A 27,930-nucleotide genomic window follows, 5' to 3' on the forward strand; every position below is an offset into this window, starting at 1 on the left:
AAATTTTCACCTTCCCCTTTTGCTTTTGGGGGTTCAGGAGCAATTTCTGTGTGATCTGCTGCACAGTAGGAACCAGCTCTCCATGGAGTATGTGATACCAATATACAGTAAAAGCTGTTTTATCCAGCACTTCACCAGCCGGAAAGCTCTATTAAACCAGCATTTCTGATTGTCATTGAAATTCCGGTTTATCGTCCGGTTGGTGAGGGGCCAGCAGGTTGATGCATGGGAGGAGGTGCGGAGTGTAGACTCTAGGGAGGGAGTTCGGGTGCAGGAGGGGATTTGGGGCAGCAGGTTGGAGTGTAAAAGGGGGCACTTACCTTGGGCAGCTGCCCACAAGCCCTACCTGTCCCAACCTCTCCTAGGCGGAGGTGCGGTAAGTGGCTCCATGTGCTGCCCCGAGTGCTAGCTCTGCAGCTCTCATTGGCTGGGAACCACAGCCAATGGGTGCTGCAGGGGCAGCACCTGCAGGTAGAGGCAGTGGGCGGAGCTGCCTGCCACGCCTCCACCTAGGAGCAGCCAGGATAGAGAGCTGCTTGCGGGTAGCTGACCGAGGTGAGCACCCCGTGGATCTAGCACCCTGCACCCCAACCTGCTGCCGCGTCCCCTCCTGCACCCACACTCCCTCCCTCTTAGTTAACTGACATTTTCACTTACCAGCACACGCACCCCCATTCCTCCCAACATCATAGAATATCAGGGTTGGAAGGGACCTGAGGAGGTCATCTAGTCCAACCCCCTGCTCAAATCAGGACCAATCCCCAGACAGATTTTTGCCCCAGATTCCTTGGTCACCTCAAGGATTGAACTCACAACTCTGAGTTTAGCCAGCCAATGCTCAAACCACTGAGCTATAGCTTTTCCTGTCCGTAGCTTGTGAATTGTCCCCAGTTTGGTTGCACATGTCCTCTGGGTGACTTCTCGCATATGCTGCTGTCAGGGGATGCTATGGACAGCAGTGAATTTGAACTTCAGTTCAGAACTACAGGTGCTCCTGCTTCATGCTATGCAACACTCTCTTCCTGTTGAGGCATATACCTCAGCCAAGGCTGGAATGATGTGACTTATTGAACAGCCAGTAGTTTTCTCCCAGCCATGGCTAAACCAGTGGACCTCAGTGGGGAATTTTAATCAAGTCTGAGGTTCTCTCACTTCTGATCATCTGGCCTGGCACTGTGGTGGTGTTCTGTCTGGGGTCTTCTCCCTCTTACAGTGCAGTGAAGAGATGCCGGGGGAGATGGGGCCTTTCAGAGGGAACAAAGTGGCATGGAAGGGTAGGGGAGAAGAGGGAAACATATCTCTGGTTCTAGTTCAAATTCTCCATTATCCACTTGTCTGTTCCCAAAACACAACATGATTGAAGGCTGCCCCTTTACTATCAAACGGCCCGAGTTTTCCATAGGCAGATCTTGCCCCGTTCATACCATTGCTGTGCCAGCACCGTATCTCTGCAGAGCCAGTGGATGTCCAAACAGTGGGCCCAATTCTCTTCTTGCTTATCCTGCTCTAACTCGGCTGGCTTCAGAAGGGTCACTCCTTTCAGAGCCCACAGTGAGAAGAGGATCAGAGCTGATATTTCAATGAAGAGAAGGCAATTCAGGTGTTCTGATTTGTGGCAGTTTGATGATGAGACTCTCTAGTATGAGTTTCTGTACAGCCAGTCAACCAGGCCAGCCTGACAGATGAGCAGGTATCTGTTGCAGTTGTGTTTAAAACAAAAAACAGCCCTTTGCTTTTTCTTGTCTCTGCACTGACTCTTCCTTTGGAAGGAAAATAAATGAGGTCATACGGAGTAGGAGGAAGAAATAAATATTCTGTAGCTGCAAAAGGTCCCCCTTATTGTCTTGCTGCATCTCTTATTCAGTCATTACTGATGAACCCAGGTAACTGGGGCCAGACCTACTTCCTACAGTCACCTGACTCCCCTAAAAATCTGTCTTAAAGGCCCAATCTTGAGCATTTGCTTTGGTGAGAAGCACAAGCTGAGTGAGGGGATGTGTCATAACCCCGTGTGCTACTGGAAAGACATGTCACGTAGCCCTTACGTTTGTTTATAGTGAAGTTAGTGCTGACTTGACCGTTCTGGAGACTGGTCTGCTGATAAAGGAATTCAGTCTGATTACCTCTCCACTAGACCACTAGAGGCCCATGAGATAGTAACTGTTTAATTGCAAGGTGAGCCAGCTTTAAACCAACAAACTAGAGCTCAAAGGAGCCATCTGGTGCCTTGTTGTTAATAATACAGGCTTTTTCCTTCTCCCCATTTATTCCAACAGGTTCAGTGTCTGGCTAAAGATACCTCTTCTGCTGTCTGACTGCTGCAGCCTCCTGACGGTGCTATGGACTCTCAACTTTGGCAAGGTTCCCTGGGAGGGAATTTCTCAGACTGTCCCAATGGCTCTCAATGGGTGTGGGATGTGTTCAATGAGTGTGCCCAGGATATCCGGGACTTCACCAGTATTGTGTTGGGTCTGGTTTCCATCTTCTGCTTTGCAGGATCTTCCTTCCCGTAAGTAAAACTCTTATGCTGCCAGGCCAGGTGCATGTCCTGGATGCCCAGTGGAGGGGATTCTAGATCTGGCTGGTGTTTTTTCCTTCTCCATTTGTGATGGCTTCCAAAACATAAAGCCAAGAGCCTTCACTGGAAATCTTGAGCACAGCGACTTGACTGGCCTTGGCTTTAAAGGGCTGGGTTTAAAATGGGGAGAGGGCTAGTGAAGAAGGAATAGTTCAATGTACAGCTTCAGCTTCGTCATCCACACAACAAGGCATTGTTGATTGCTAGTGCTGCTGTGTGCTGTTAAACAGCTGTAGCATTTCATCCACAAGGTAGGTGCATCTCAGGGGTTAAAGTGATTTCTTTGTGTATAGCTTGATCCTAAAGGCGCCTAAAGTGTTATGCAAAATTGTTAAAAGGACAGACTGTAGATTGGATGAGGCAAGGAAAATGCCGATGCTCTGAGAGCTTTTTCCACTTCTAAATATACAGTAAGGTTATTTCACAATTAGAGGCAGTTCTGCTTATGCATAAATTGTGGTTAGCAAGTTAGCATATAGCAGATCAGCAGGGTCGTTCCCCACACATCAGATTGACATGCAGATCGCATGTACACCAGAACCTCTGAGGAAAGCAGTCTGGAGAGGCTGAGCTCAGCAGTCTCTTGGAAGATAAGTTTTGTCCACAGCCCACATGGAATAGGAAGGTGTGGGTGTTGGTGTGGGTCTAGCTCAACTGCCATATTAGCGCTAACTCATGGTGACTGTTCCTAAACTGGGAAGTGACTCATCCTTAAGCTTAGGAATGCAATCCATCTGCATACGATTGAGCATGTCTGTATCACTCCTGCTGTCCTAGACACCCCTATAAAAGGCACAACAGTCAGATTTGGAAGTGGGTCAAGGCTGGGTGCTCCTTGCTAGCTGGTTAAACCCAGTCTCTGGCCATCAGCTCCCAGCTGCAATGTCTGTGATAAACTACTTGCTTAGCCCAGTTGGACCAGGGTGGGTAGTGATTGACCAAGGTAAATAGCTAGTGGCTCATAGAAAGCAAGCTCTCATTCTCTGCCCTCATAAGGCAGGATCTCCAAGAAGGAGTTGATGGTTCTGTCTCCCACAATAATTTAGTTCTTGTTTTTCAGGGGGGAGTTTTTTGCCCACTTGCAGGAGAAACTCTTCTCACTGCTTTCACATGTAGTGTGCTTTGTGTTTTCTCCCCTCCGTTCTAGCCTTTCTCTGAAGAGTCTGTGGCAGGTGCTAGGTAGGGCAGAGCTAGCATGCACTTATATTTTGAAGATCCAGGCAAATATCTCCTCATGTATGCTAGGCACCTGGACAATGAACCGGTTTACAAAACCCAAATCCATAATGGGTGAGATGCTACTGTTGCCAATTAATACATCAGGGACTATCAACACCCCCTATTCATTTTCACTCCTAAGTCTCGCCTCCCATCCCCTCAAAAGCTGGGAAGTGGGGAAATGCCATCAGCGCCTTGGAGAAAACCTGGCACAATGGTATCTGATTACTCTGTCCCAGCATGTAGACTTCATCCCCTCTCCTCTAAATGTAGGTCCCCCTGTCTTTAGAGAGACAATGTTGTTCCTGGCCCCTATAGCACTGGTGCAGCCCTGTCCCAGGCCATCTGTCACTCTTTCAGGGGCTTGGAGGAGGTCAGGTCAGATCTTGGGGTGGTGCCAGCATCCTGGGCTAAAGACTGCCCTCAGTGGAATCCATTCACCTCCCAAACCATTTTAAAGCTGTACTCTCCCTGCCCAAGACCTGTTCTTTGGCTGCAAAACCTGACCCAGTGGGTGGGTGCCAATCCGCACTCTGTGAGCAGAACACCGAACATCTTATTCAGGACAAAAACTGCCTAGGGAGGCAGCAGCAGTTAGACTTGGCATAGGGCAACTTAGCCCAAGTCTTTCCATTGCCGTTAACCAGTGGAATGAAGTGTAGAGACACAGAAACGTATCCGGGAAGTGATAGATGGTCCTCAAAGCATGAACTGAGCCAGGAGTCAACAGGGCATAACCCTCCCAGGAGCACTGGTGTCTGCTCCAGACGAATAGAGAGAGCGTGGCACAGAGAGAGAAGTGAGTTGTTTAGACAGTGACATTGAAGCTATTGGAAGACATGCAGGGAATCCGATCTAGGCTCTGCCATGCCAACATCTAAGTCCCTATTAAAGATCTGCTTTGGTCAGACTGCATATAGTGAATCAAGTTCACCTCTATATAAATTGCTTATTTCCTTTTCCCTCAGCCTCTAATAGTGAGCAGATTCAGAGCAGGGAGCACTCTTGGTCAGTGTTCCCTCTAATTTTTTCCTGCACATGTGCAGAATGAATTTTGTTATGCGCACCAATATGGAGGTGAGGTGGGACAAAATTCATGTGCTGGGGGTGGGGCCAAGGAGTTTGGAGTGTGGGAGGGGGCTCAGGGCTGGGGCAGAGGTGTGAGGACTCCGGCTGGGGGTGCAGGCTCTGGGGTGGGGCTTGGGATGGGGGGGCTCAGGGTTGGGGGTGAGGGCTGCAGGGTGGGGCCAGGGATTGGGGCAGATGGTTGGGGAGGGTTCCAGCTGGAGGTGCAGGCTCTGGGGTGGAGCCAGGGATGAGGGGTTTGGATTGCAAGAAGGTGCTCTGGGGCTACAGCACGGAGTAAGGACTCCCCACCTTCCCCCCCTCCCCAGCTCAGTCTTCCCACATCAGCACGTGGGCAGGGGGAGGAGAGGCACCTCTCCCTGAAGCAGCAGGTCTTGGGCGGGGCCGTGGGATAGGTGCCCTTCCCCTGGCCGTGACCGGTCTGGGTTTGACTATCTCTCCCCCGGCTGCAACGGGTCTGGGCTGGGGCTGGGTCACCCCTATCCTGGCTGCGGCAGGTCCTGCCCAGGCAGGTTCCCTGAGTCCCTGCACAGCAGTAAATAGGCTGCTGCATGGCCACACAGCTTATAAGGAATTCAGCTCTTGGCAGTGTTTGGAAAGTGCTTAGCATGTTACTTCAAATCACTTCAATCAGAATAAAATACCGGGCGAAGCAGGGATCTGTGCATAACACACCACAGCTTAGACTCACAATAAAGTGATCTAGCATTTTCCATTTCTAAAGCCCTTTGCACAAATAGAGGGTGACAACCTGTTTTGAGGGGGTGGGAGACAGAAACTGGGATGCCTCTATCCTAATCATCCATGCTGCTTCTAAACAAACCAAGAAGCTGTCTAGACTAGACATTGAAGAGCTCAAGGCTCTTCTCATATAATTGGGCATTTGCCCCAATGTCCTGCCCCTTTCCCCTTGTTGCCCAGTGTGCTGTATACGTACCTAGCTGCATTTCACAGGGGTTGTAGTAAGTTTGGGGTGACGGGCTATATTAGCCCAGCCCTGGGATTGTTCAGTTACCTGCTGCTCCAAAATTAGCCAGAAGAAGGGGCTTATAGCACTGGTTTGTGGATCCCATTTTTAAAAAGAGGTTCTGCCTATTGAGGGGCTGTTTGGGGAACAGGGGCAGGGCAGGGATCTCTTGTTAGAGGTGAACAGCCCATCATCCCAGCTAAAGGTTGAACAAAGCTGCACTGGAAACTAGCAGGGCTGCTTAACACCTGGGGCTGCCTAGTGGAGGGGAATGTTCTTGCTGAAACTTTCATGGTAGTGCCTGTTATCTGACTTTTTTAATATTTCTGTCTAGGTAGATTTAAGGAGGGGATGGGAACAGACTGTCTGTCTTCTAAGGTGGGCTTGAAAACCTGCCTTTTGCACATTGGGCTTTCTTTCACTTCCCCCCACCCCCTGCAGCCACACCCTGGGATGCCTGCCTTTCCGGTTCCATTGCCAAATGAACTCTTGAACCCATGGGGATTTGGCTGAATCAGCAGATTGTCAGCCAGACCTACTGAGCTGATCTGTTACCCAGAGAAGAGTGAGCAGGAACCATACTCTTGTCTGATGTGCATTGCCAGGCTCCTCCTCTTTGGGGATTCTGATAGAAACTTTTCCTATGTGCTGTGGGGCAGCTTAATAGGAACCAGTGTATCCTCAGGGCCAGTCCGGGAGGGTTCCAGCAGGGCGTTTGAACTGCAAATCAGCTGTGGCTGCTGCTGGAGATAGGGGATTGGGATTATCAGTTGATGCAGTTTTATCCTCTGCGGTGAAGCGCCAGATACTGAGAGTCAGGCTGAACAGGCTCTTTGCTGGCAGTGAACAATAGCTCTTGATCTCACAATAGGCTAATGCAGGGCAACCTGCTTTTTGAGAGGGTTGCCTATGATGGGAAGCTGTGGCACCTTGTACTTCCTCCTACTGCAAAGTGTGGTAAACCTGCTCCCCATGCTGACTCAAAGGGGGAGTGGCCGTGGGGGTGTAGCCCCTGGTCCCTTCTCTACATGCTGGCTTTGAAATTCGATCAGACCCAGAGCAGCATTGTTGTGCCTGGCTTGGTAAACTGAGGCACTGAGACTTGTCAAGATTGTACAACGAACTGGTGGCAAAACCAAGCATAGAAGCAGTCTTAGCTCTCGGGCTGTTGTTCTAACCATTAGACCGAACATTTCCCTTGTGAAAGTGAGAGGTGGATAACACTATGCACAGTGCAGGCAGGTGGTTTGCAAGCATCCCCCACGCAACTCTGCTAATCCTCCTCCGGTGTGACTTGCACCACCCCGGATAAGCCTGAGCTCTGAGAGCCCTGCTGTTGCTGTCTGGTAGACTGCAGGGTGGCAGGCAGCAGTCATGGGCTATGTGACTAAGGTGGTTCTGCTCTGGAATTCCCACAGCACAAAGGTGATGGTATTTAACTTGGAGTGGAGAGAGTGAATTTTTCGACTAAGCTAGTTGATCTAAGAGACTCTCCATACCCTCCTTCCCTTCCTCTGTCAGCCCTCATTAATAGTTGTGCCCTCTGGGGTTAGAGTAGCTCTCATTGACATGCCTTTGGTTGGTAGATCAGCAGAGCCAGCTTTCCACAGCCTCGACAAGGTCCTGATTAGGGGTACAAGAGGAAAAAATAGCAGTACTAGTACCTCCAACGATGTGGGGTTTCATTCTTGATGTATGGGACTTCCTGTAATATGGGCTGTGGCAGTGCGGGGAGGGGACCCACTGAAAGCTCTCCTTGTAGCTCTTCTTCCTGGTAAACCCACAGGTGGGTCAGTGCCTTTGGGCTTGTCTACATGAGGAAACTTACCAGCAGAACTGTACTGTAAAGCTGTACTGCAATAGTGTTGCTGATAAATTTCCCTGTGTGGATAAGCCCCTAGCCTGGTGCTGGTTTGTACTCCTCTGCTGAGTTTAAAAACTAACATAGCATCCAAATCATCAGGGGATCCCACATTCAAGGAACCTCTGGCCTCTGCACCCCTGGGGTACTGATGAATTGATTTGTGTAGATCTGACTCTCTCTCTCTCTCTCTTTTTCCACAGCCAATATTACCAAGCCTGTAAAACAGGTAATATGGACCAGGCTCTCTCCATATACTTCCTGCTGGGATGGCTAGGAGGCGATTCCTTAAATCTAATAGGCTCTTTCCTGGCCAATCAGTTGCCACTACAGGTAATAGTTTAGGTTTTTCTCTGTGATTTAAGTCTGGCTGGCAAGGATTAGTGTCTGGATTCTCTGTGTGGGTGGAGGGGAGGAGACTACCTGGCTCAGTGGTATGACAGTGTCTCCCTAGCCAGTGCTCCTTGGGGGGGCGGTCATGAGGGAGAGGGGAGTGGAGTTAGGACACTTATTAAAAGAATGACCGTGATTTTACTTGCTGTCCTACCCCTTTTTTTATAGGGCAAGATTGTTACAGTAACTAGAGATGGGGCTGAGCCATGCAGATGGGATCTGGAGTAAAAACTCTCCAACATGCCAGCATGTCTGGCTCAGGGCTTTTGCTTTGTACCCTTCTCCCTGGCTGATCAGTAAGATCGCCTTCTGATTGACAGCGCAGATTTGACCCAGGATAGAGGCTGGTATGCAGTCTGGGACTCTGGGTCTAAGCTCTGCCAGCATCTTGCTCTCTCCAGCATTACAGGCAGCTAAGATCAGCTGACTTAATTTAAAATTAATTTCTTGAGCACATGGGCAAGGAAGGTCTCTTGCCCTATGGACTTTCCAAAGGATGCTCTGAACTAAAGAGAAGCCCCTGAGTTTCTGGAGGTTGTCTAGGTCATGGTTGTGGCCTGAGGGAAGGAAGTTTTGCTCTAAGACCAAGAGATGTCCCAATTTCATGCATAGTCTGTCTCTCTCTGATTCATTTTCTTACAGGAGGCAAGGGTAGTTGGTGAAAATCCAGGGCAGGGCATCTTTTCTCCTGCTAGATCAGGGTGGTGAAAGTGCAGCCCCAGAGATCTACATTATCCCCATTTTACAGAGGGGGATAGTGATACTGACCTCCTCTATAAAGTGCGTTGAGCTCTACTGATAAGTGCTGTGTAAGAGACCAGGATTATACCTATTACATTGTAGCTTCCCTCATTCTGGATGTGGGCTGTGGAGACGATACAAGCCAGTGTGCAATGCCTCTGACTGGATCAAGGGAGGGCCTTGCAGCTGCCATTAGCTGGTCCTCTATAGTCAGACTGAGGAAAGCTGCCCAGCTGAACAGTCTGGGGGTCCATCTGTGATGAGCTAAAGGAGGTGGTTCTGTCGTATGACTGACAACTGTGTTTCCTCCTGCAGGTCTACACTGCCATTTACTACGTGCTGGCAGACCTGGTTATGTTGTCTGTCTACCTCTACTACACAGTCAGGAACCAGAGCAGAGGCTGTGAGTTGATGGTTACCAACGCAATCCGGCAACACTTGCATTTACAAAATTTAACTTTGGAAAGCTGCTTCCTCCTGCAGCGGCAGGAATAATGATGGCGGTGGGAGGAGGTCGGGCAGCAGCCTGCTGGGCTCAAACATCTTTCCTGTTCAGCCATGAGAGCACAGCAGGGGTATGGTGGCTGAAGGACACCTCAGGGTAGCAGTACCATGAAGTTACACTATTACAACTGTTAGCAATAGGAGGGCCCTCTTTCCCGCTGGGGCAAGCATCTCACTTTTCTCTCATGAGATTAAGAAGCCAAAATATTCCCAAAGGGCTCCAGGCTAGAGCCAGATTAAAATCCCCTAAACACTAATGTATTGAGACAGGAATACTATAAACTAGTGTGTATTAAAAAAAAAAAGACTGGCAACTAGACTAGCAAGTGAGACCATTTACTGGGTTCAGGGCTTGCAGCCTAGCCTGTAAACCTGGAACTCCCTGTGGAGCTGGAGCTCTGGCTGTTTCTGAGCTGCTGTTTATCCTGGTAAAGAGTCTGATCTCTTGGCATCCTGGAGCTTCCTTAATCTGCCTCTAAGCATAAACAAAAGCTATACTGGCCTAGGGCAGTGGTTCTGGATGCCTGCAGGCCACTTGTGGCCAGTCAGCATACAGCTGTGGCCCATGTGATATCATCAGGGCCATAGTGTGTGCGTGCGTGCACGCGCAGCCCTCTTAACACACAGAGACCTGCCTATGCAACCCACAATGGTAAATAGGCTGAGAACCCCTGGCCTAGGGCAGGGGTTCTCAACCTTTTTCTTTCTGAGGCCCCTCCCAACATGCTATAAAAACTCCACAGTCCACTTGTGTCACAACAACTGTTTTTTCTGCATATAAAAGCCGGGGCCAGCATTAGGGGGTACTAAGCAGGGAAACTGTCCATGGCCGTATGCCATAGGGGCCCCTCAAAGCAACATTGCTCAGGCTTTGGCTTCCACCGCAGGTGGCAGGGCTCAGGACCCTGGGCTTCAGCCCCATACAGTGAGACCTTGTCTTTCTGCTCTGGGACCCAGTGAGTCTAATGCTGGCCCTGCTTGGCGGACCCCCCTGAAACATGCTCATGGCCCCATAGGAGGCCCCAGACCCCCTACTGGCCTAGGCATTTCCTGCAGTATTAATGGCCATCAGCTGTGCTTTGGGTCCTCTGCTAATCCTCAAACACTACCCTGTGTTTTGAGAAGTATTCAGTGTTTGAGCACAAGTAGAACTTCTCCATAGGACTTGTTTACAGTGGGGTTAGCCATGGGGTTCTCAAACTGGGGGTCGGGACCCCTCAGCGAGTCATGAGTTATATCATGGGGGGGGGTCACAAACTGTCCACCTCCACCCCAAGCCCCACTTTGCCTCCAGCATTTATTATAATGTTTAAATATAAAAAAGTTTTACTTTATAAGGTGGGTCACACTCAGGCTTGCTGTGTGAAAGGGGTCACCAGTACAAAAGTTTGAGAACCACTGCACAAGCATGCAGGCACAAAAATCAGGCTGCGGCACAAAATGAGTTACACCTAGCAAAGGACAGAAAACACAAGAAAAGGTTCTATAAATACATTAGGAGCAGGTGTAAGACAAAGGAAACTGTAGGCCTTCTATTTAGTGTGGAAGGAGAGCTAACAACTAATGACCTCAGGAAGGCTGAAGTGTCTAATGCCTATTTTGTTTGTCTTTGCTAAAAAGATTAATGGTGATTTAGATACTCAACACAATTGATATTAACAACAAAGGGGAAGGAACACAAGTCAAAATAGGGAAAGAACAGGTTAAAGAACATTAAGGTAAGTTAGATGCATTCAAGTCAGCAGGGCCTGATGAAATTCATCCTAGGTACTTAAGGAACTAGCTGAAGCATTGGTATCGCTTATCTTTGGAACCTTACCCATCCATGAGTTTTCAAAAGAACTCGAAGGGCAAAAGGGGAACAAAGAGAACCTGGGGAATTGCAGACCAGTCAGCCGAACATCAGTAACTGGAAGGATAGTGGAACAAACAATCAATCAGTTTGTAAGCACCTAGAGGATAATGGAATTATAAGGAATAGCTAGCACAGATTTGTCAAGAACAAATAATGCCACATTAACCTAACTTCCTTCTTTGACAAGGTAATTGGCCTAGTGGATGGTGGCGGGAGGAGCAATAGATGTGAGAGATCTTGATGTTTAGTTCTCATAAGAAAACTAGGAAATGTGGTCTAGATGAAATCACTACAAGGTGGGTGCACAACTGGTTGAAAGGCGCTACTTACCAAGGGTTTGGTGTCAAACTGGGAGGGTGAATCTAATGGGGTCCTGCAGGGGTCAGTCCTAGATCTGGCATTAGTCAATATTTTCATTAATGACTTGGATAATGGAATGGAGACTGTGCTATAAAATGTGCACATGACATCACGGTGGGAGGGGTTGCAAGCACTTCAGAGGACAAGATTAGAATTCAAAATGAGGTTGATAAATTTTAGTCTGAAATCAACAAGATCTACGTTAGGATTTTTTCTTCCTAAGTGAAGTACAACTACAAAATGGGGAATAACTGGCTGGGTGGTAGTACTGCTGAAAAGGATCTCGAGTCATACTGGATCTCAAATTGAATTTGAGTCAATATGTGGTGCAATTGCAAAAAAAGGCTAATATCATTCTGGGGTCTTGTATGTAAGAGGTAGGAGGTAATGTACCACTCTGCTTGGCAGTGGTGAGGCCTCAGCTGGAGTACTGTGTCCAGTTCAGGGTACCATGCTTTAGACTCTCTCCAATTTGTCCATATCTTGTCTCCTTTTAAAATCTTCTCCTGAAAAGTTGTGAACCCAACATGACAGCACTGATAAAGCAGGAGAGGCTGAAAGAAAAGTGCCGCTACACATGTCTATTTCACAAGAGTTGTGCAGAATCAGGGCCTTAAGTATGTGCTCTTGAGTGGTATTAAGACAGAAAAACCTTAAAGAATTTTTTAATCTTGGCAGTGTTCCTTTTAAGAATGTTAAGCCCAGAACGATTTCCTTTTTCATAGTTAATGAATTGGACTTATCACCGTGAGATAGCAAATGTGGTTTTTTAATCTCTCTGAAGTTACTTGGCACTAACTATATGACCACAAGCTTGAAACAAAGAGCGCCTACAGTGGTGCTGGAGGCACGACTTCCTGCTCAGACCGATGTATCCACACTGGCACACTATTAAATAGAGGTGTAGGAGAGGCAGGAGCGGCTATGCGCTGTTTGCCTAGGGTTTCAGACAGAATCATAGTTGGGGTGGCTAGCCTGTTCTGCTGCCAGGACAGCACTTTAGTTTCTAGCATGCTGGCTCAATCAGAGCTAGTGTGAGGGTCTCTCTCGTCAAGTCGGAAGCTACGTCTTCCAGCTCCAGTGCAGACATACCCACAATGAAACAACGTAGATTTTTGGGTTTTTTAGAACTCCTTTTATTCTACTATTTTTTTCTTTCTTCACCAAGAGGTCTTGTAATGGCAAAAGGAGGGACCTTTACTCTTGAACTTTTGATTAATCAAATATCTGCACTGAAGGCCTGCACTGCTAACCTGTGATGTGTTTAAATGTCTGCCACATGCATTGCATAGCCCTTCCCCAGTGTCAACATGTGAAGAATGGAACTTGGTTATGGAAGGCTTGCCTTCAAGAGAAATCTGAACCTGCCACTGTGGAACTGATGCCGCCTCCTTCTGTGGGATGGCCCTGGTTTTTCTGGAAGTGATGGGATGCAGATTTAACTGGACTCCAAGTTGCCTTGCATAGTGTCATGGACACACTGGCTCCTATTCTTTGGTGGCACTTGGTAACTCACCTCTGCTTTCTCTTTCCAGTCTCTGCTCCAATTAACGCAGCCTTTGCCTTCGTTTTTCTGGGAACCGTGTCAGCAACATCCTTGCTGGGCAGAGCTAGCTCCACAGTTGAAACAGTGACATTTAAAGGAAGGACTCTCCTGTCTGCCACAGTGGATGCAGCTGGATGTGAGGTGAGCCCCTCTCGATATATGAGGGCAGGGAGGAGGCTGAGGATTTGTGGGAAAGGTGAATAATCAGTTTGAAATGGGAATGTCCCACAGAGAGGGAGAGCTGGCAACCTTGTCATGTGACAGTTTCAGCCAATAGCTAGCCAGGCAACTCAAAAGAACTATTGACCAGGTGGAAAGACAACAATGGATACCTGGGTTTGGTCAGTCATGTGACCTCACTTTGCTACCAGATGCCTGTAAATCCAAGGGTACAGTTCTGCTTGTGCAATGCATAACAGTTCGGTGTTTTATGTCTTACTCTGCAGCCTTTCACCAAGAAGGAAATCATTGGCTTCACTGTTGGCTCTATCTCCTCCTTGCTATATCTGTTCTCCCGAGTGCCCCAGATCTACACTAATGTAAGTGCCCCACTGGAGGTGGGGATGGGATCCAACCTGCTGCTGGGGCCATCTTCCCTTGGGGAAGGTGAAAGGAGCACCCTTTCTGCTGAGATTCCAGAGCTGGGAGTAGGGGAGTGTCCTTTATCCCTAAGGGCTGCTGATGCAAGAGGCAGAGGGCTCTAGACTACTAACCAGCTGTTTCCAGAACCTTCCCAGGGGCCATTTCTCTGTATTTTTCACATTGGGTCCTGACTGACTAAACCTTTTGACTTTCATGCAGCAGCTGTTTTTCCCCTTCTGGTTAAAATGTAAATATCCCATGGTGAAGGTGGGACTCTAATTTTGCTTAATATTTTACAACTGGGGCTGGAAGACTACTGGTATTGAGCCCACTCTATCCTTTAGGACTCCTGTTCTGGTGGGTATCTTTGTGGGGAGAGGTGATGAACAAGGGATGCAGCTGCTGACCAATTCTCTGGGATACAATTCCCATTTTAATTTTCCCTGCTCTTCTTGAAGCATCTACTAGGGAGACAGCAGAGCATGGTCAAGTGATCCTACGCATGCCAACACTGTCTAAGAAGCTTGTCCTTCAAACAGTGGATACCAGCACTCAATAAGCTTAGTCATCTTCTAGATCCTCCTCCCTTTGCATATCCCCTGGGAATCCATGCCTGGAATATCTAGCGTATTTCTGCTAGCAAGGAAGTCTTTATTCTCCAACCCCTTCTAATATGGCTTCCTCTTCCAGTTCAAGAGGAAATCTACCGAAGGGGTGTCATACTGTCTTTTCGCTTTGGTGATGCTGGGGAACTCACTGTATGGAATAAGTGTGCTTCTGAAGAACCCAGACCCAAGGCAAACTGAAGGCAACTACATCATTCATCACCTCCCCTGGCTGATTGGCAGCCTAGGGGTCCTGTCTCTTGATGTGATTGTATCCTCTTCTGGTAATGCTCTCTGGCCCACCCCTCCAAGGTTCTGTGGTGGTGTTTCTAATGTTCTGCACAAAAAAACCATTAAAAAGCTGGTCTCTTCTGGGATGGTGGGTGGGCAGGGCTGTTCAGAGGCAGATTTTTGCTGATGCTGTTACACCGCCAACCTGTGTTTTGCAGCTCAAGTCTTCCCCCTGTGTTACAGTGATCTCTTACAATAATGTTGGAACAATACATGCTTAGTATAGTTCCTAGCATGAAGGGTCCCTGACCCTCATTTGGGGCTTCTGGTCACTACCCTAATGCAATAAAATACATAGTCCTTACCTGTAGATCTAAAAGAGCTTTACAAATGAGGTAACCATGATTATCTCCATCTTTCTATGGCAACAGGTGCATGGTTACTATTGTAAGTACCAACCGGCCTCTATTTTCCCCTGGGACTAAAGGCTTTCTCTCTAGGCAGAGCAACCTCATTTCTCCTATGTAGCCCCGGCTATAAAGGAAATAAGACTTAACACCTCCTCAGATCTCCTTCCAGTTCCTTGCCTATCGGAAGAGAAGACCTTGCATTTCTGATGAGAGAGAGGCCTTGCTTGGCAAGCAAGACGAACCCCTTGACAGCTGACAAAGGAACTGTCCCCCAAGCAAGAATGGGATACTGGTGAGAACTCTGGCTTCAAACTAGGGCACAGTGAGTTCCCATCAGGTTCCTAGACCTGTTTTCTGTTAAGAGGAGTTGGCCAAAGAGGATGTAAGCCAGTGTGTGATATGATGCTTCCTGCAGAAAGTGCTTGGCCACCTGGCAGAGGACTTTCCTGGTAGATCTCACCTGCTTGTAGTGATGACTCAAAAGGGATGAAATACTGTGACATTTCTGTACCTGGATCATAGTCACTTTTAAAAACTAGCTGAATTTGATTCTACTTTCCTTCCTCCCCTCCAGAAGGCTGCCCTGAGTCAGCTCTGCATCAGACATTACTAGCAAGAACAAAAAATCTCTAGGGGATGGAGGGGACAGGAGGCTGTCTCCCTTCCTGTTTTAAGCCAATGAACACAGATGCTGTGAGCGGCTGCCATGTAACTTCACTTTAAATGGTTTATCCACAGTGGCTCCCTTTGCCTATGTGAATAATGTTGCACATTTTTCTTCTGGCAGCTGAGGCTGGGAGTGAGGCCATTGTTGGGTTGGGGAGAAGCATTTTAATACACGTGTGTATAAATATTTTATCCAAATATTTTGGCAGCCAACTTACTAGAAAAATAAATCTTTGTCCAACATGCCTCCCTTGGTTTTTATTTTCTTGACTCACAAAGACACTTCAGTTTTGGCTTCTCTCCCATTTGTACAATTACTCTTTAAAATGGTCTTGCAGTGTGACTACCCTCTACCTATGGCCATTCACTTCCCCCTCGTGAACTTTCATTGGGTCCTGACTGTAAGTTTTATTTCACATCCATTCTTGCTCTAGAGGTAAGCTTTTTCCCTTCATTTCTAAAGCAGCTATGCTGGCAGGGACTACCTTAGCTGTCTGCTAAGTAAGATGGACCATATATCTCTACCTTCCCGTTTTCAGTATTTGCTGTCCACTGAGAGAACTGCTCCAGGCAGCAATGCCTTCTAGCAGGATAGGCCTACACCAGTGTTTCTTGCATGTGGCCACCAGAGGCTTTTTTTGTAGCTACAGTCTCCTGGACTAGGCAGGAAGCAGTGGCCCATCTCCCAGGGCTGCCAGTAGGGGCTGGGTTCCCTCCCCCCAAAAAAACACTGGTTGTGCAGGCAGCTGGTGAATTCCCCACTCTTTTCCAGGGGGCAGGCTTCAGACTTCATCCATGCAGTGACAGGCTCCGATTTCAGGCTCCAACCCTTGGCCCTGGGTCCCACTGCCTCCCTGCCCATCTCCCTCATCAAGGGTTTAATTTGTCCTAGGGCTGAGTAAGTCTGCTGTGAAAAGTGGTATTTGTACATTTATAATATCACTTTTCACAGCAGTAGACTTATGGCTAGCAAGTCTTTTTTTAAAAAAACAAAAAACCCAACATGCAAAGCACCTTGTGTTTCTATTCTGTTTATGTCCAGTGAAGAATAGACAAATGTACATTTTTGTTACTGAGTTTGGGGGGGGGAAAACCCTACATAAATAAATTACAATGATATGGACAATTATATGTGCATATTTGTTTTTCCTAAAGCTAATGATTTTAGGACAAATTTGTCAGCACAGCCATCAGCAAGAGTTGGTAGCCTCAGAATATGGCCACCAAAACATTTGTTGTGAAAGCCCCTAGCCTAGACTATATCCCTACTGACCCGTCCTGTAGCTGAGTGGGCTGTGGCAGCTCTTCAGGCAATGAGACTAAGTCAGAGGTGATTTCTCAAACTTCTTCTCTAGGAAGAAGCTACTCTTCCCCCATTCTGGGGTGTTGTGTGGCTGAGAGAGAGACTTAACCTCCTACTTTGGTCTAAACCAGACACTAACTACCCCTTTTCATTTCACACCCACTTGAAAGCAGAATTGTTGGTGACAGAACTTGCAAATATTCTGGGTATGAGGCCAGACCCAGACAGTGCTGCTGTAATAATCCTTCACTGGGTTTTATGCTTCCTGAGTTGCAAAGGGTGCTCCTGTCCCATAGGAAAACTGATTTCGTAAAGGTAGAGACAGGAGGTAAAAAGCTTTTAGTGCTGTTATAATTCCATAAAAGCTATATCGAGAGCTCACTTTGCAGTGGAGTCAGACACCACTGCAGGAGTAGCTGTGCCCTTCCCAAGAGGCAGCAACCAGTGTTCTAGAAACAGTTCAAGTAGCTGCCTGACTGAACCAGAGGGGGAAGCTACAGCCATGATAAACCCCCTCTCCCCCAGCATTGGAGGTTAAATGCAGAACTTAAGGGGCAGGATGGGGTACTGATTGGCAGTGTGACAAGCAGAGGGGATTGGGAGCTAGACCTCCTGTATTCTATTCCTAGCTCTTACTGTGATCACCTCTGTGCCTTAGGCATTTGTAAATTGTGAATATTTACTTACCCTGGACTTTTCCTATGGCTTAGAGATAAGAGCTTTGCTCCAGGCAGCAAGTGGGCAAAATCCAAGCAGAATATCCCAACCTGGCCCTACATCTGTGTCAAAGTAGCTGGTCTGTGCTTGTAAGCTAAAGAGCTTGCACCCCAATTCTATCTTACACCACACTGCAGAAGCCTTGTAAAACAGAGGAAAGCGTCATCTATTGAGTCAGAGAGCTGTTGCGGTTGCTTCCATTAGAGGTGAGAGTTTGCCTCCAAGCCTTGCTAGAGGCACTACTGCCTCCTGAGCTAGGCTTTTTGTTTTTAAAAGCAGGGGGATGTTGTGCTATGAGCTGCCTCCTCAACACTGTCCAAGCTTGGGTGGGTGGCTGGCCTAGCCCTTGTCCCACCATCCACGTTATCTGTGGTGTGCTAGCTTGACCAGTGTTAGCATGTGTCTGTTCACCCAGACTAGGAAGTACACTCCAGCTGCAGTGTAGCCGTACCTTAGATCCCTACTACCTCAAACTAGCCTAGCTCATTGCACTCCACATGGGTGCACCAATGGGCCAGTTGGTGGCTACTGATGCCTCTTGCCATGAGGCCAGCAGTGACCGCCGCTAAAGGCCAAGTGTGCTTTAGTGTACAAAAAGCTGACTGGTCCCAGCTTATACTGTCCGTATCTGTTGTAAAGCTGCAGAGGGAGAGAGTCTCTTCACTAGCGTTACAGCAACCAGCACTTACTTGTATAAATAGTTCAAGTCATCAGCAAAACTGTTATCAAGACTCAGCTGGTATAGGAAATGTGCACTGTATTCCTGGATTTGATGGAAGAAGGGGAAAGGGAGCACCTACCTTTTAAAGCTTCCCTGCCAGAGAAGGTGAGGGGGGAAGGTCTTCAAATCCTAACTTTTGTGGGAAGAGGGGGGGAAGGGCAGGTTTGTGTGGTTTGGTTTTTTTTAAACTGCTGGCGGATGCACAGCAGGTACAGTTCCTAGAGCAGGAAATGAGCCTGTAGCGATTCTGTTCACGGTACAGTTCAAGCACAGGCTCGAGCAAGCAGATGAATGTAACAAGAGTTCAGTTTTTCCCATCATCCTCATCCATTTGGCTTAAAAACTTGGTTCATAGTCCTATACTTTTCATTATAAAATGTACCAAGGAATTCACATAGCTGGCTCACAGTAGCACTAAATTATTAGTCCTTTGCTACTAAAGGGAAGGAGGAAAGCTTGTTTTGTTTTGGTTAAAGGAACAGCTACTTGAGGGCAAGCTAGTCAAGCTTTCCACCATCTAGCGTTGTATTTGGTGCCATTGCTCTATGTAACCAGTAGCACTGGTGCAGCCATGAGGGCTGTATAACCCCACACGCCTCTCTCATCTCTAGTCACCATGTAGCTCTTGGTAATCAGGATTCTGCAGCTGCTCCGCACCTTCCCTTCATATGAGGAGAAGCAGCTCACAGAAGAGTTCTTTCTAACCTAAGGAAAGAACACAGCCTGTACCTACCTACTCATCCCTTTGGCACTGTTTAGCTGCAGCTCTTAAAATAAGGAAGAGGCAAGGAGGCTAACTTAATTGTAGTGCATAATTATTGAACTTTTGGCCAGGGTTCTGAGGGAAAGAGATTACATGTCTCACAAAGGCCCAATTTAAGGGAAATGCCCTCGTAGGAATGTTTTTCAGAGAACAGGGATTAGTTAATTACTCTGCCCTGCTTGATTCCATACTAGCTTCTACTAAACTGATTTTTCCAGGTATTCTCTCCCACTACTTTCCTAGAGAGAGAGATATTAAGATTTTCACCCTAATTACTAATTCATAGGTTGTGCCTTTTAAACAAGGATGGACTTAGATTGACTGTTAGAGAGCGAGCTAGGAATGGAACTTAAGGTTTCCAGGCCAGTACGTTACCCATTAGACAATGGTGCTTCTGAAGAGGTAGTGCAGGGGTAGGCAACCTATGGCACGTGTGCCAAAGGCAGCATGCAAGCTAATTTTCAGTGGCACTCACACTGCCTGGGTCTTGGCCACTGGTCTGGGGAGCTCTGCATTTTAAATTTAATTTTAAATGAGGCTTCTTAAACATTTTAAAAACCTTATTTACTTTACATACAACAATAGTTTAGTTATATTATAGAAAGACCTTCTAGAAACATTAATATGTATTACCGGCACACACAACCTTAAATGAGAGTGAATAAATGAAGTCTCTGCACATCCCTTCTGAAAGGTTGCTGACGCCGAGGTAGTGTCTCTCTCATTTGGCTGTATGTAGACAATGCCTTAGTCTACACTAGTAGGATTTATGTAACTACACAGGTACAGTTAAAGCAGTTCAACCACCTTAGTGTGGATACACTTACAGCAGTAGAAAAGTACTTAAGACTATAGCTTATTTTTCTGTAGGAGAATAAGCTGTACCATTAACTACATTCACAGTAGGTGATTATCACTGACTGATTTTTAAAAAATTATATCCCTCACTAACATAGTTCTGTTTGTTAAGTCTACGTGGAGACCAGGTTTGTATTATTAGCAGTATAATCCCTCTAATGTATAACAGAGTCCCATCTGTAGTTAAATGAGTATGAAGGGCTTGTGAGAAAAGCTTTAGAACAGGTAGAATTAGAATCAATGAGGAACAATGCTGCTTCCTAGCCTAAGTTGACATATTTTCAAACTTTAGGAGTTATTACTAACTTAGCTCTAACCTCAGAAGTTCCACATTACAGAACCAAATGGCAACAACAACGAACTCAAATGTTGCCCTTGAGGTTGCAGACTTTAAAGAGGGAGTATATGTACATTTACTCCTTGGCTCCAGTCCTTTCATATGAGCTGAATTAGAGACACCAGAGGCCCCATGGGTAAACACTCAGGCACGGGGCTTTAACCACATGCAGATGTCTGAATGTTAAATAGGTCACAATGGAACAGCATAATTAGAGTAAAAAAAGTACTTCAATCAATATTAATGCCTACATTTTCATTTCACATTCACATAGGTTCATCCAGAGGATAGTTCTGTAGGCCAGATGCTGACAGCCCATCAGGCAGTTGCTCCCTTCTCCCTCTCATTGTATTTTATGGGAATTAATCAGCACCTACTATAAAACAAAGAGTAAGCACAAGACCAGATAGCATGTTCAAAGCTGCTTAAAATGTGTGTCTATAGGCTTACTAAAAACTCAGATCAGGCTCCATTTTCAGCTCAGACTGGTGGGAAAGTCTGTCTAAACTCCAGCACCTCACCACAGTTGCACTAAAGCTTAAACTGAAAATTGACTATGGCTAGCCAGCTGCTTCAACTCTATATTCCTCTGAACCAAAGAGACTGAGAAGGCAGGTTTCCGAGTAGCAGCAGTTAGTATGTATCCACAAAAAGAACAGAAGTAGGTGTGGCACCTTAGAGACTAACAAATTTATTTCAGCATAAGCTTTCGTGGGCTACAGCCCACTTCTTCAGATGTATAGAATGGACCACAGAGACAGGAAATATTTATACATACAGAGAACATGAAAAGGTGGAAGAGTCCAATCAATTGAGATGAGCTATTGTCAGCAGGAGAAAAAAAAACAACCTTTGAAGTGATAATTGAGAGAACCCATAGAAGGTGTGAGGAGAACTTAACATAGGGAAATAGATTCAATTAGTGTAATGACCCAACCATTCCCAGTCTCTGTTTAAACCTAAGTTAATTGTATCTAATTTGGATATTAATTCAAGTTCAGCAGTCTATCTTTGGCATCTGTTTTTGAAGTTTTTTTGTTGCAAAATTGCCACCTTCAAGTCTGTTACTGAGTGGTTAGAGAGGTTGAAGTGTTCTCCCACTGAGAGGACAGTTTACATTCCCAAGAATACCACCTTATAGGTCACCTCTGTGAGTTAATGAGCAAAGGAGAGAGTTGGACAGATTGGCTACTTATGACTTCAAATCTCTCCCACTACTGGTGTATCTGAGCACCTCACACATAAAAATGAGTTTCTCCTTACACCAGCGCCCGTGAGGTAGAGAAGTATCCTTGCTTTACAGGTGAGGAACAAGAGGCAAAGATCAAGTGACTTGCCCAATATCACACATGGAAGCCATTGCAGAGTTGAGAACTGAGTCCAGCTGTCCTAATCCAATGTCAACCACAAAACCAGAGTTGGACTGAGGTCAGTAATTAAAGTAAGAGGTGCTCTCCGGTATAATATTGGCACTGCAGGAAGAAAGGAAGGTGAAAGTCTAAGATTTCTCTCTCACTCGGCAGACAGTTGAACAAATTTCTAGCGTGTTCGTAATCAACCTAGTAAAGGGAAACATTGGCAGCTCCCTTACAGCATTAATTTAAGCTACTAGAAGTAAAGTGTGTTAACATGAGGACAGCCATACTGGGTCAGACCAATGGTCCATCTCACCCAGCATCCTGTCTTTCAACAGTGGCCAATGCAAAATGCTTCAGAAGGAATGAACAGAACAGGCAATCAAAGTGATCCATCGTTTGTTGTCCACTCCCAGCTTCTGTTGATAGCTATTAGGAGCTGAGTTATGAAGGGGAGTCATGCCACCATTTTCCTAGGAGTGGTGCTTTCTGGGGGAAGACTGAAACATGGGACAAATGTCACTTTTCTTTACAAAAAATTAAAGCCTTTTACTTTCTTCCATGAGCAACCCTCTGGATCAGATTTCCCAAATGACAGTTAGTCAAAGCCTGACCTGACCATGAGGGTGAGATGCACTTCCCTATTCCTACCAAACAACCTGCTCTCTGACATCCTGGCCTTTCATGTCCCTCCTTCAACCTAGCAGCAAGTAAATATTGTGAGAAGCCAGTGATGAGACATGTTGGTGGGCATTCTGGGATTGGAGCGTCAGGCATATAGCAAATGTGGAACAGATGTATTCTGAGAAGAATTAGGCTCAGTCATTTTGTGGTGTAGTGTGTGGCTCTCTGTCCACTATGAACCCTTGCTGGTTTTCTCAGCAGACAGGCATGGACTGAAGGGACATGGAAGCTGACGGTCTTCTGGACGTGGTTCCTCCAAGAGAAAAGCCTTCCTACTGCCACTTGAAAGACATTCTTGGTGTGAATCAGTAGATTTTTGGTCACAGAGCTACATGTCTTGCTCCTTCCACAAACACTAAATTCACTTACATAAGTTAAAAGGTGTCTAGGTGGAAATGAAGTGGCCAACCGCTTTTCACTAGTACCATTGCTTAGAATTGGCCCCATTTAACATTGCCAAGTGTTGGTTAGGCCTCTCTTCTCCCCGAGTGCTTTAACAAACAGGTTTTACCTCAACTATGTTCAACATACACAATGATGCCAGATATTCTAATTCTTCTCAGAATACATCTGTTCCACATTTGCTATATGCCTGAAGCTCCAATCCCAGAATGCAGCAGGGTGACAACATCCTCATGCCAACATCTTGAAAGTATGGCAAGCTAATGAAAAACAGTACCACATAAAGCTGGCAAGATGCACCCAATCTGTGACGAGCCAAGTACATCAAATAGTCTCCCTTCAACCAAATCAGTTACAGCTGATCGTGGTGTGAGACAAGAAGAGCTCACTTGCTTTCTGTGGCCATACAGTATAGTGGCTGTTTGAATTACAAATGTCTGTGTGTAGATGGGACAGCTGCTCCCTACTCCCACAGAAGAATGCATCATGTGCATAAATGCTAAGCAATGAGAAAGGAAGGAATAAGGAATAAAAAGGACACTGGATGCACGCTGCTTTCCCAGGATTTTTTTTTTTTTATTTTGTGGGTTTTTTTGTTTTTAGTATGGAGGCTCAAGTATAAGATGTAGATTCAATTTAAGCTTTACAAAAAACAAAATCAAAACAAAAACCCCTTTTGCATTCCATAAAAATTGACAGAAAGGTGCCTTGGAAAGAGGCTATAGAAGAGCAGAACTTTCAGCAGGTCACCAAATCAATGTTTCCTTGCAAGTCTGGTTAATCAGTATAGTACAACACTGAGGAACACCCTCTCTTCCCTCCCTCCCACCAGCCATCCCCCATGCCCAATCCCCACACATACGTGAAATACGTTTTTCCAGTTTTTCCTCTTTCACACACCACAGTATTTAATAAATTTTGTTTTACATTTTTTACACCAATGTAACAAAAGGCAGGAGGAGGGGAGGAAAAGAAACAGAATGATTGGTGTTTATGCATATAAATGGGAAAAAAGAGGGGGAGGGAAAATATGACTTCTACAGAAATATATTCTAAGGTCTCGATAGTAAAATGTGGTGCAAAGTAAGCTTCAGAGACTGAAAAAGTTTGTACAGCTTTATTCATGGGGAGATGGCGATGTATGGATAGTACTGGATGCAAACTGTGATGTGACGTAACCAAAAAGGGGGGGGCTGGGGAGAAAATGAATTTTCTAAGAAAGGAATCTAATGAGTGCATGGCATGTCTTGTTAGCAAGAAGAGTACTTTAACTTTGCTGCTTTTTCTTCAAAGCCTCCACCAGGTCATTTTTAAGAGCATCTTGTTTTGATTTGTCTGCAAAAGTCTGCACAGACCTGTTGGGAGGAAGGAAACAAATTAAAGTGGGATATTTGAAAGCAGTGATTTTTAACAGATATTCTTCTGGGATTTGAGGCAATAGCAGCACAATGATTCAGGCTTAGAGGAAACAACCTCTATTTGCCTGTTGCAAATACAGAGGACAGAAGGTAAAGTGAACACTTTTCCACAAGTATAGCAAAATTCACTCTAACATGGAGTCATCACAGATATACTTCCTCTAAAGTTCCACTACCTCCAATTCTTGGGGGGAGGAGAATCCCAATTCTTTACATTAGAGCTTGAGAACATCTAGTTGTCCCTCAGACAGTGTATTAGAGTGGATCAATCTCAAAGTGATCATGACGTTAAGGTAGATAATCCAGCAGTTATTCTATGCCAACTCTGCAATGGACCTGTTTGCAGGACCTAACAAATAGTCCAGGTAATGAATATCTCAGTATGTGGCAGGCAAGTCATACCGTCCCTACCAATGCATTTACTCATGGGAAGAGCAGAAGCTGCTTTACAGAAAGACTAAAAAGTTTCTTTCTTAGGGCAGAGTTCAAATGAGAGTTGTTTTAACTCTGGCTTGCGAAAGCTGCTTTATGGAATAAAATTACCAAGATAATGAATATCTCATGTATGTCCACATGCTTCAAGACACAAAGCTTTAGGTTCACCTAGGCATTCAGGCAGCTTTTGCTTTAAGTTTAAACAGATAAAAATGTACATTAGAAAGCTAGATTTTTAAGAAGCTAGTCTTTGTATTTTCCTATGAGCTATCACGTAGCTGTTGGAAGGAAAGTAATCGTTCATTATCAAATGGAGGCCCACTAGCTACAAACCCCCATCATGGGCTTCTAGCAGAACACATCATATAAAAAAATTCCAACAAGGAATTCTTGGGACTTATGCTGTCACTGGTGCCCTAAGCAGGAATGTTTAATGGCATCTCTGCTGCTGCTCTGGGGATTGGGGGAAGAGTATTTTCCTTCTTAAGGAGTTAGCAGCTGCAACAAAGCAGACCACTAGAGCAGTTGTCAACATGGGACTGCAAACTCCAAGAGGATGGTGAGCAGATCTCAAGGGCTCACTGTATGGGAGAAGTGGAGAGCTGGTATTACAGCAGTTTAACTTCTAAAAATCTTTATTTTTGAGCTGAAGCTATAGATCTGTAACAGATGAGGTATTTCCAGTATTTGCTAGCACTTCACGAGAAAGTCATATGATGCTGAGACAATTCCTCTTTACACACACTATTCCTTTATCCCAGTTCTTTACTAGGAGTGCCGTATGTCCAGAGATTTCTGTTCAGGCACTTTTTTGCATCTCCAGTTTAATCTTTATCTACAGTCATCATCAACTGTAACCAAAGCAGCTGAAGTAGAATAGATGTGATAAGGGTATTGCAGGCAAAATATACCCTGGGCTTTCTTAGTAAATGGTTATAGAAAAAAGCCACACATTTAAAGAATCTTGATTTTGCTTATTAATACTTTCATGGCTAAAGAATCTTTCAGCTGTTTCAGCAAGGTACAATAAAGATCCCTAGTTAAAAAGGGATCTTATAACCGATCAGATAACAGAACAATGACACTGGCCTTTTAAAGAGATGCTAATACCTCAGGGAAGCTATTAGCATCCAATTTAGTAGACTCCTCTCCATATATTCTGTATTTTACATCCTCTCCTGTGGTCAGGACTACGTTATTCCTGGGCGCTCATTTCTGAAAATGAAGTCCATTTTTTGTATCAGAGTGTTATTTTTCTAATGTTATTAGAAAGTATTTCCATCCTCTCATCTCTGGAGAATTCAGTTGCTTTAATATATACATTTTATATTTGCATTTGTCACAGGTTAAAGTAATGGTTCTGGGCCATCATCAACAAACAGTGCTCATTTTCCCCTCCGTCAGCTTAACATGGCATCTAACTCATTAGGAATTGGAGTGGAAGGTTAAACTGGCCCAAGGTTAGTCACTATCATGCATCCTAAGCAATCAAAACTCCAAAAGCAACCTACAGTATATGAGCAAACCCCTTTATAACAGGCTGTGCATGGACCAGGGAAATGGAGACTAGAAACATTTCAGTAGGGTGAATGGAGCTGAATTTTCAAGCTCCAAGAAAGACTCAGACATACAAGGCAAAAAGAGGATTTGGAGGGAAGGGGGAAATCAGCATGGTTGCTACTGGCCTTAGAAGTACCAAGACCAAAGGGCCCTTTATATTTCATCATTTACAATTAAAAGGACAGCTATTTACTTCCAAAACCTTTTTTCTATTCAGAGGGAAAGGAATACTATAAAATTACAGGGAATGAGTATTCTATAAGATCTGTACAGCTGCTGTAACAAAAAAAAAAGTGATGGTGCAATTGTAATGGAGCCGAACAAGTTTTGGGTGAAAACAAGGAAAACAAGCTAACACCACTTTGGGTACATGGCCATCTACTGTCTAATTGCCCTCCCACCCACAATACAGAATGCAAAACAAAACTGGCAAATCCCCCCACATTTCAGTGCACAGAACACCACGCAGTGAAAATAAAGATCAAGGCATTCATTGGTTCTATGAAGAAACAGCCCTAGGGTGAGACCCATTAGAAGTTGGTCATCAGTCTGCAGGAGTTAGGGGTTAGTTCTGGTTTCGGTTGTCATGCATAGGTAAGACAGCCTGTTCTCCGCAGAGTGAGTCCTAGTTTAGTGCTGATTGTCACGCCTCACAGGCAGGGGTACCTGGATTGGTTTAGTTATCAGGCTGGATGTAGATCTGACGCTGGGTCAACACTTGAGAAAGCTCCCTCTGCAACTGCTTATACTTTTGGTTGTCGGGGATAGCATCAATAGATCTACAGAGAGCAGTTCAGAAATGAGTGAAGCAGAGTAGGGAAAAGAACAGTCAGAAGAACCTAGTAACAGACAGCTGGCATCCTGGAAGCCACTAGGAATGAGTTCAGGAAGAACAAAGTGTAAATACACGAGTCAGAGGAAACAGGAAAGGTGAGAAGAAAAAGCCAGACCCAGATACTCTGGGGGATAACAGTTCCAAACAGATTACCTCACTGACACACAAAATAGTAGCTCTTTTAGACTGTGGTACCTGAGAATATACTGCATAGATTCAACTACAGCTATTTTCAACAAGGTTCACACAGGAAAAAATAATCAATTACATATTTCCATGTGATGTTAATGGCAGCTGCCTGGCCAATTCCTCCCACACTTCAATTAAAATGAGGGACAATTTTCAACCAGCACTTCATTAAATACGTCTGTCAAGTACCAGGTCCCACTCCAGCCAAACTGCCATTAGGAAGGCAGCAGAAGTGTTTTATCAGCACCATAACTCTACCATTGCAGGGCAGACCTGCTGGTACTTTCATACATCAGTATGCATGGGAACTGCAGAATTTGCATATTTATCTATTGTGTTTTCTCCATTATTGCACTATGCTGGGAAGTCCAATTTACAGGGTAGAAGAGTTTAATTAGCATCAAACACCCTCTCAGTTTTGCACTTCCCCCCCCCAGAGTTAAAAAACATCCACCCAGTTGCCAAGTTCCTGATTGGACATGATCAAGATTCAAAGCCTCACACAACTTCCCTGCAGAAATACACAGCAGACTCAGCTCATTCACTTGGTCTGCTCTAGTAAGCTACATTCTAGCCTGAGGGAGCAGGGAAGAAAAGTGGCGGCACATTTTAAAAAAAAATTACAAGCGCTGTTTTCATAGAATTGCCAGTTCCTTATGATTGTTTGGCATTTGAGAATTATTTGTAAGAATAAGTTTAGGTCTACGAGTCAAAATTTAGTTACCCAGTATACAACCTTCTCCCATCTAA

The 27,930-nt window shown here is 45.6% G+C and overlaps 2 protein-coding genes across 6 annotated transcripts in view; one reads left to right on the forward strand and one right to left on the reverse strand.

Annotated features, from left to right (window-relative positions):
* SLC66A1 (solute carrier family 66 member 1) overlaps positions 1-27,930 on the forward strand; it is a 46,972-nt gene that overhangs the window by 3,862 nt on the left and 15,180 nt on the right. For 2 of the 4 annotated variants that reach the window (XM_030537249.1, XM_030537250.1), the window contains 7 exons: positions 2,277-2,509; positions 7,914-8,043; positions 9,160-9,247; positions 13,099-13,250; positions 13,556-13,648; positions 14,382-14,567; positions 15,095-15,848. In XM_030537249.1, the coding sequence (XP_030393109.1) occupies positions 2,340-2,509; positions 7,914-8,043; positions 9,160-9,247; positions 13,099-13,250; positions 13,556-13,648; positions 14,382-14,567; positions 15,095-15,193 (918 nt within the window). In that variant the 5' untranslated portion in view covers positions 2,277-2,339 and the 3' untranslated portion in view covers positions 15,194-15,848. Of the gene's footprint in view, positions 1-2,276; positions 2,510-7,913; positions 8,044-9,159; positions 9,248-13,098; positions 13,251-13,555; positions 13,649-14,381; positions 14,568-15,094; positions 15,849-21,995; positions 22,017-27,930 lie in introns of those variants that run through there. The other 2 variants (XM_030537252.1, XM_030537251.1) reach the window with 2 other exon arrangements.
* Positions 23,296-27,930, reverse strand: part of CAPZB (capping actin protein of muscle Z-line subunit beta) — a 106,536-nt gene continuing 101,901 nt past the window's right edge. Inside the window, exons 9-10 of one of the 2 annotated variants that reach the window (XM_030537254.1) lie at positions 26,823-26,935; positions 24,013-24,098 (exon numbers count right to left, since the gene is read on the reverse strand). In XM_030537254.1, coding sequence (XP_030393114.1) covers positions 26,833-26,935 — 103 coding nt within the window. In that variant the 3' untranslated portion in view covers positions 24,013-24,098; positions 26,823-26,832. Of the gene's footprint in view, positions 24,099-26,822; positions 26,936-27,930 lie in introns of both variants that reach the window. The other variant, XM_030537255.1, reaches the window with a different exon arrangement.

This window comes from Gopherus evgoodei, chromosome 18 (genome assembly GCF_007399415.2).
Source record: "Gopherus evgoodei ecotype Sinaloan lineage chromosome 18, rGopEvg1_v1.p, whole genome shotgun sequence".
Taxonomy (NCBI): domain Eukaryota; kingdom Metazoa; phylum Chordata; order Testudines; family Testudinidae; genus Gopherus; species Gopherus evgoodei.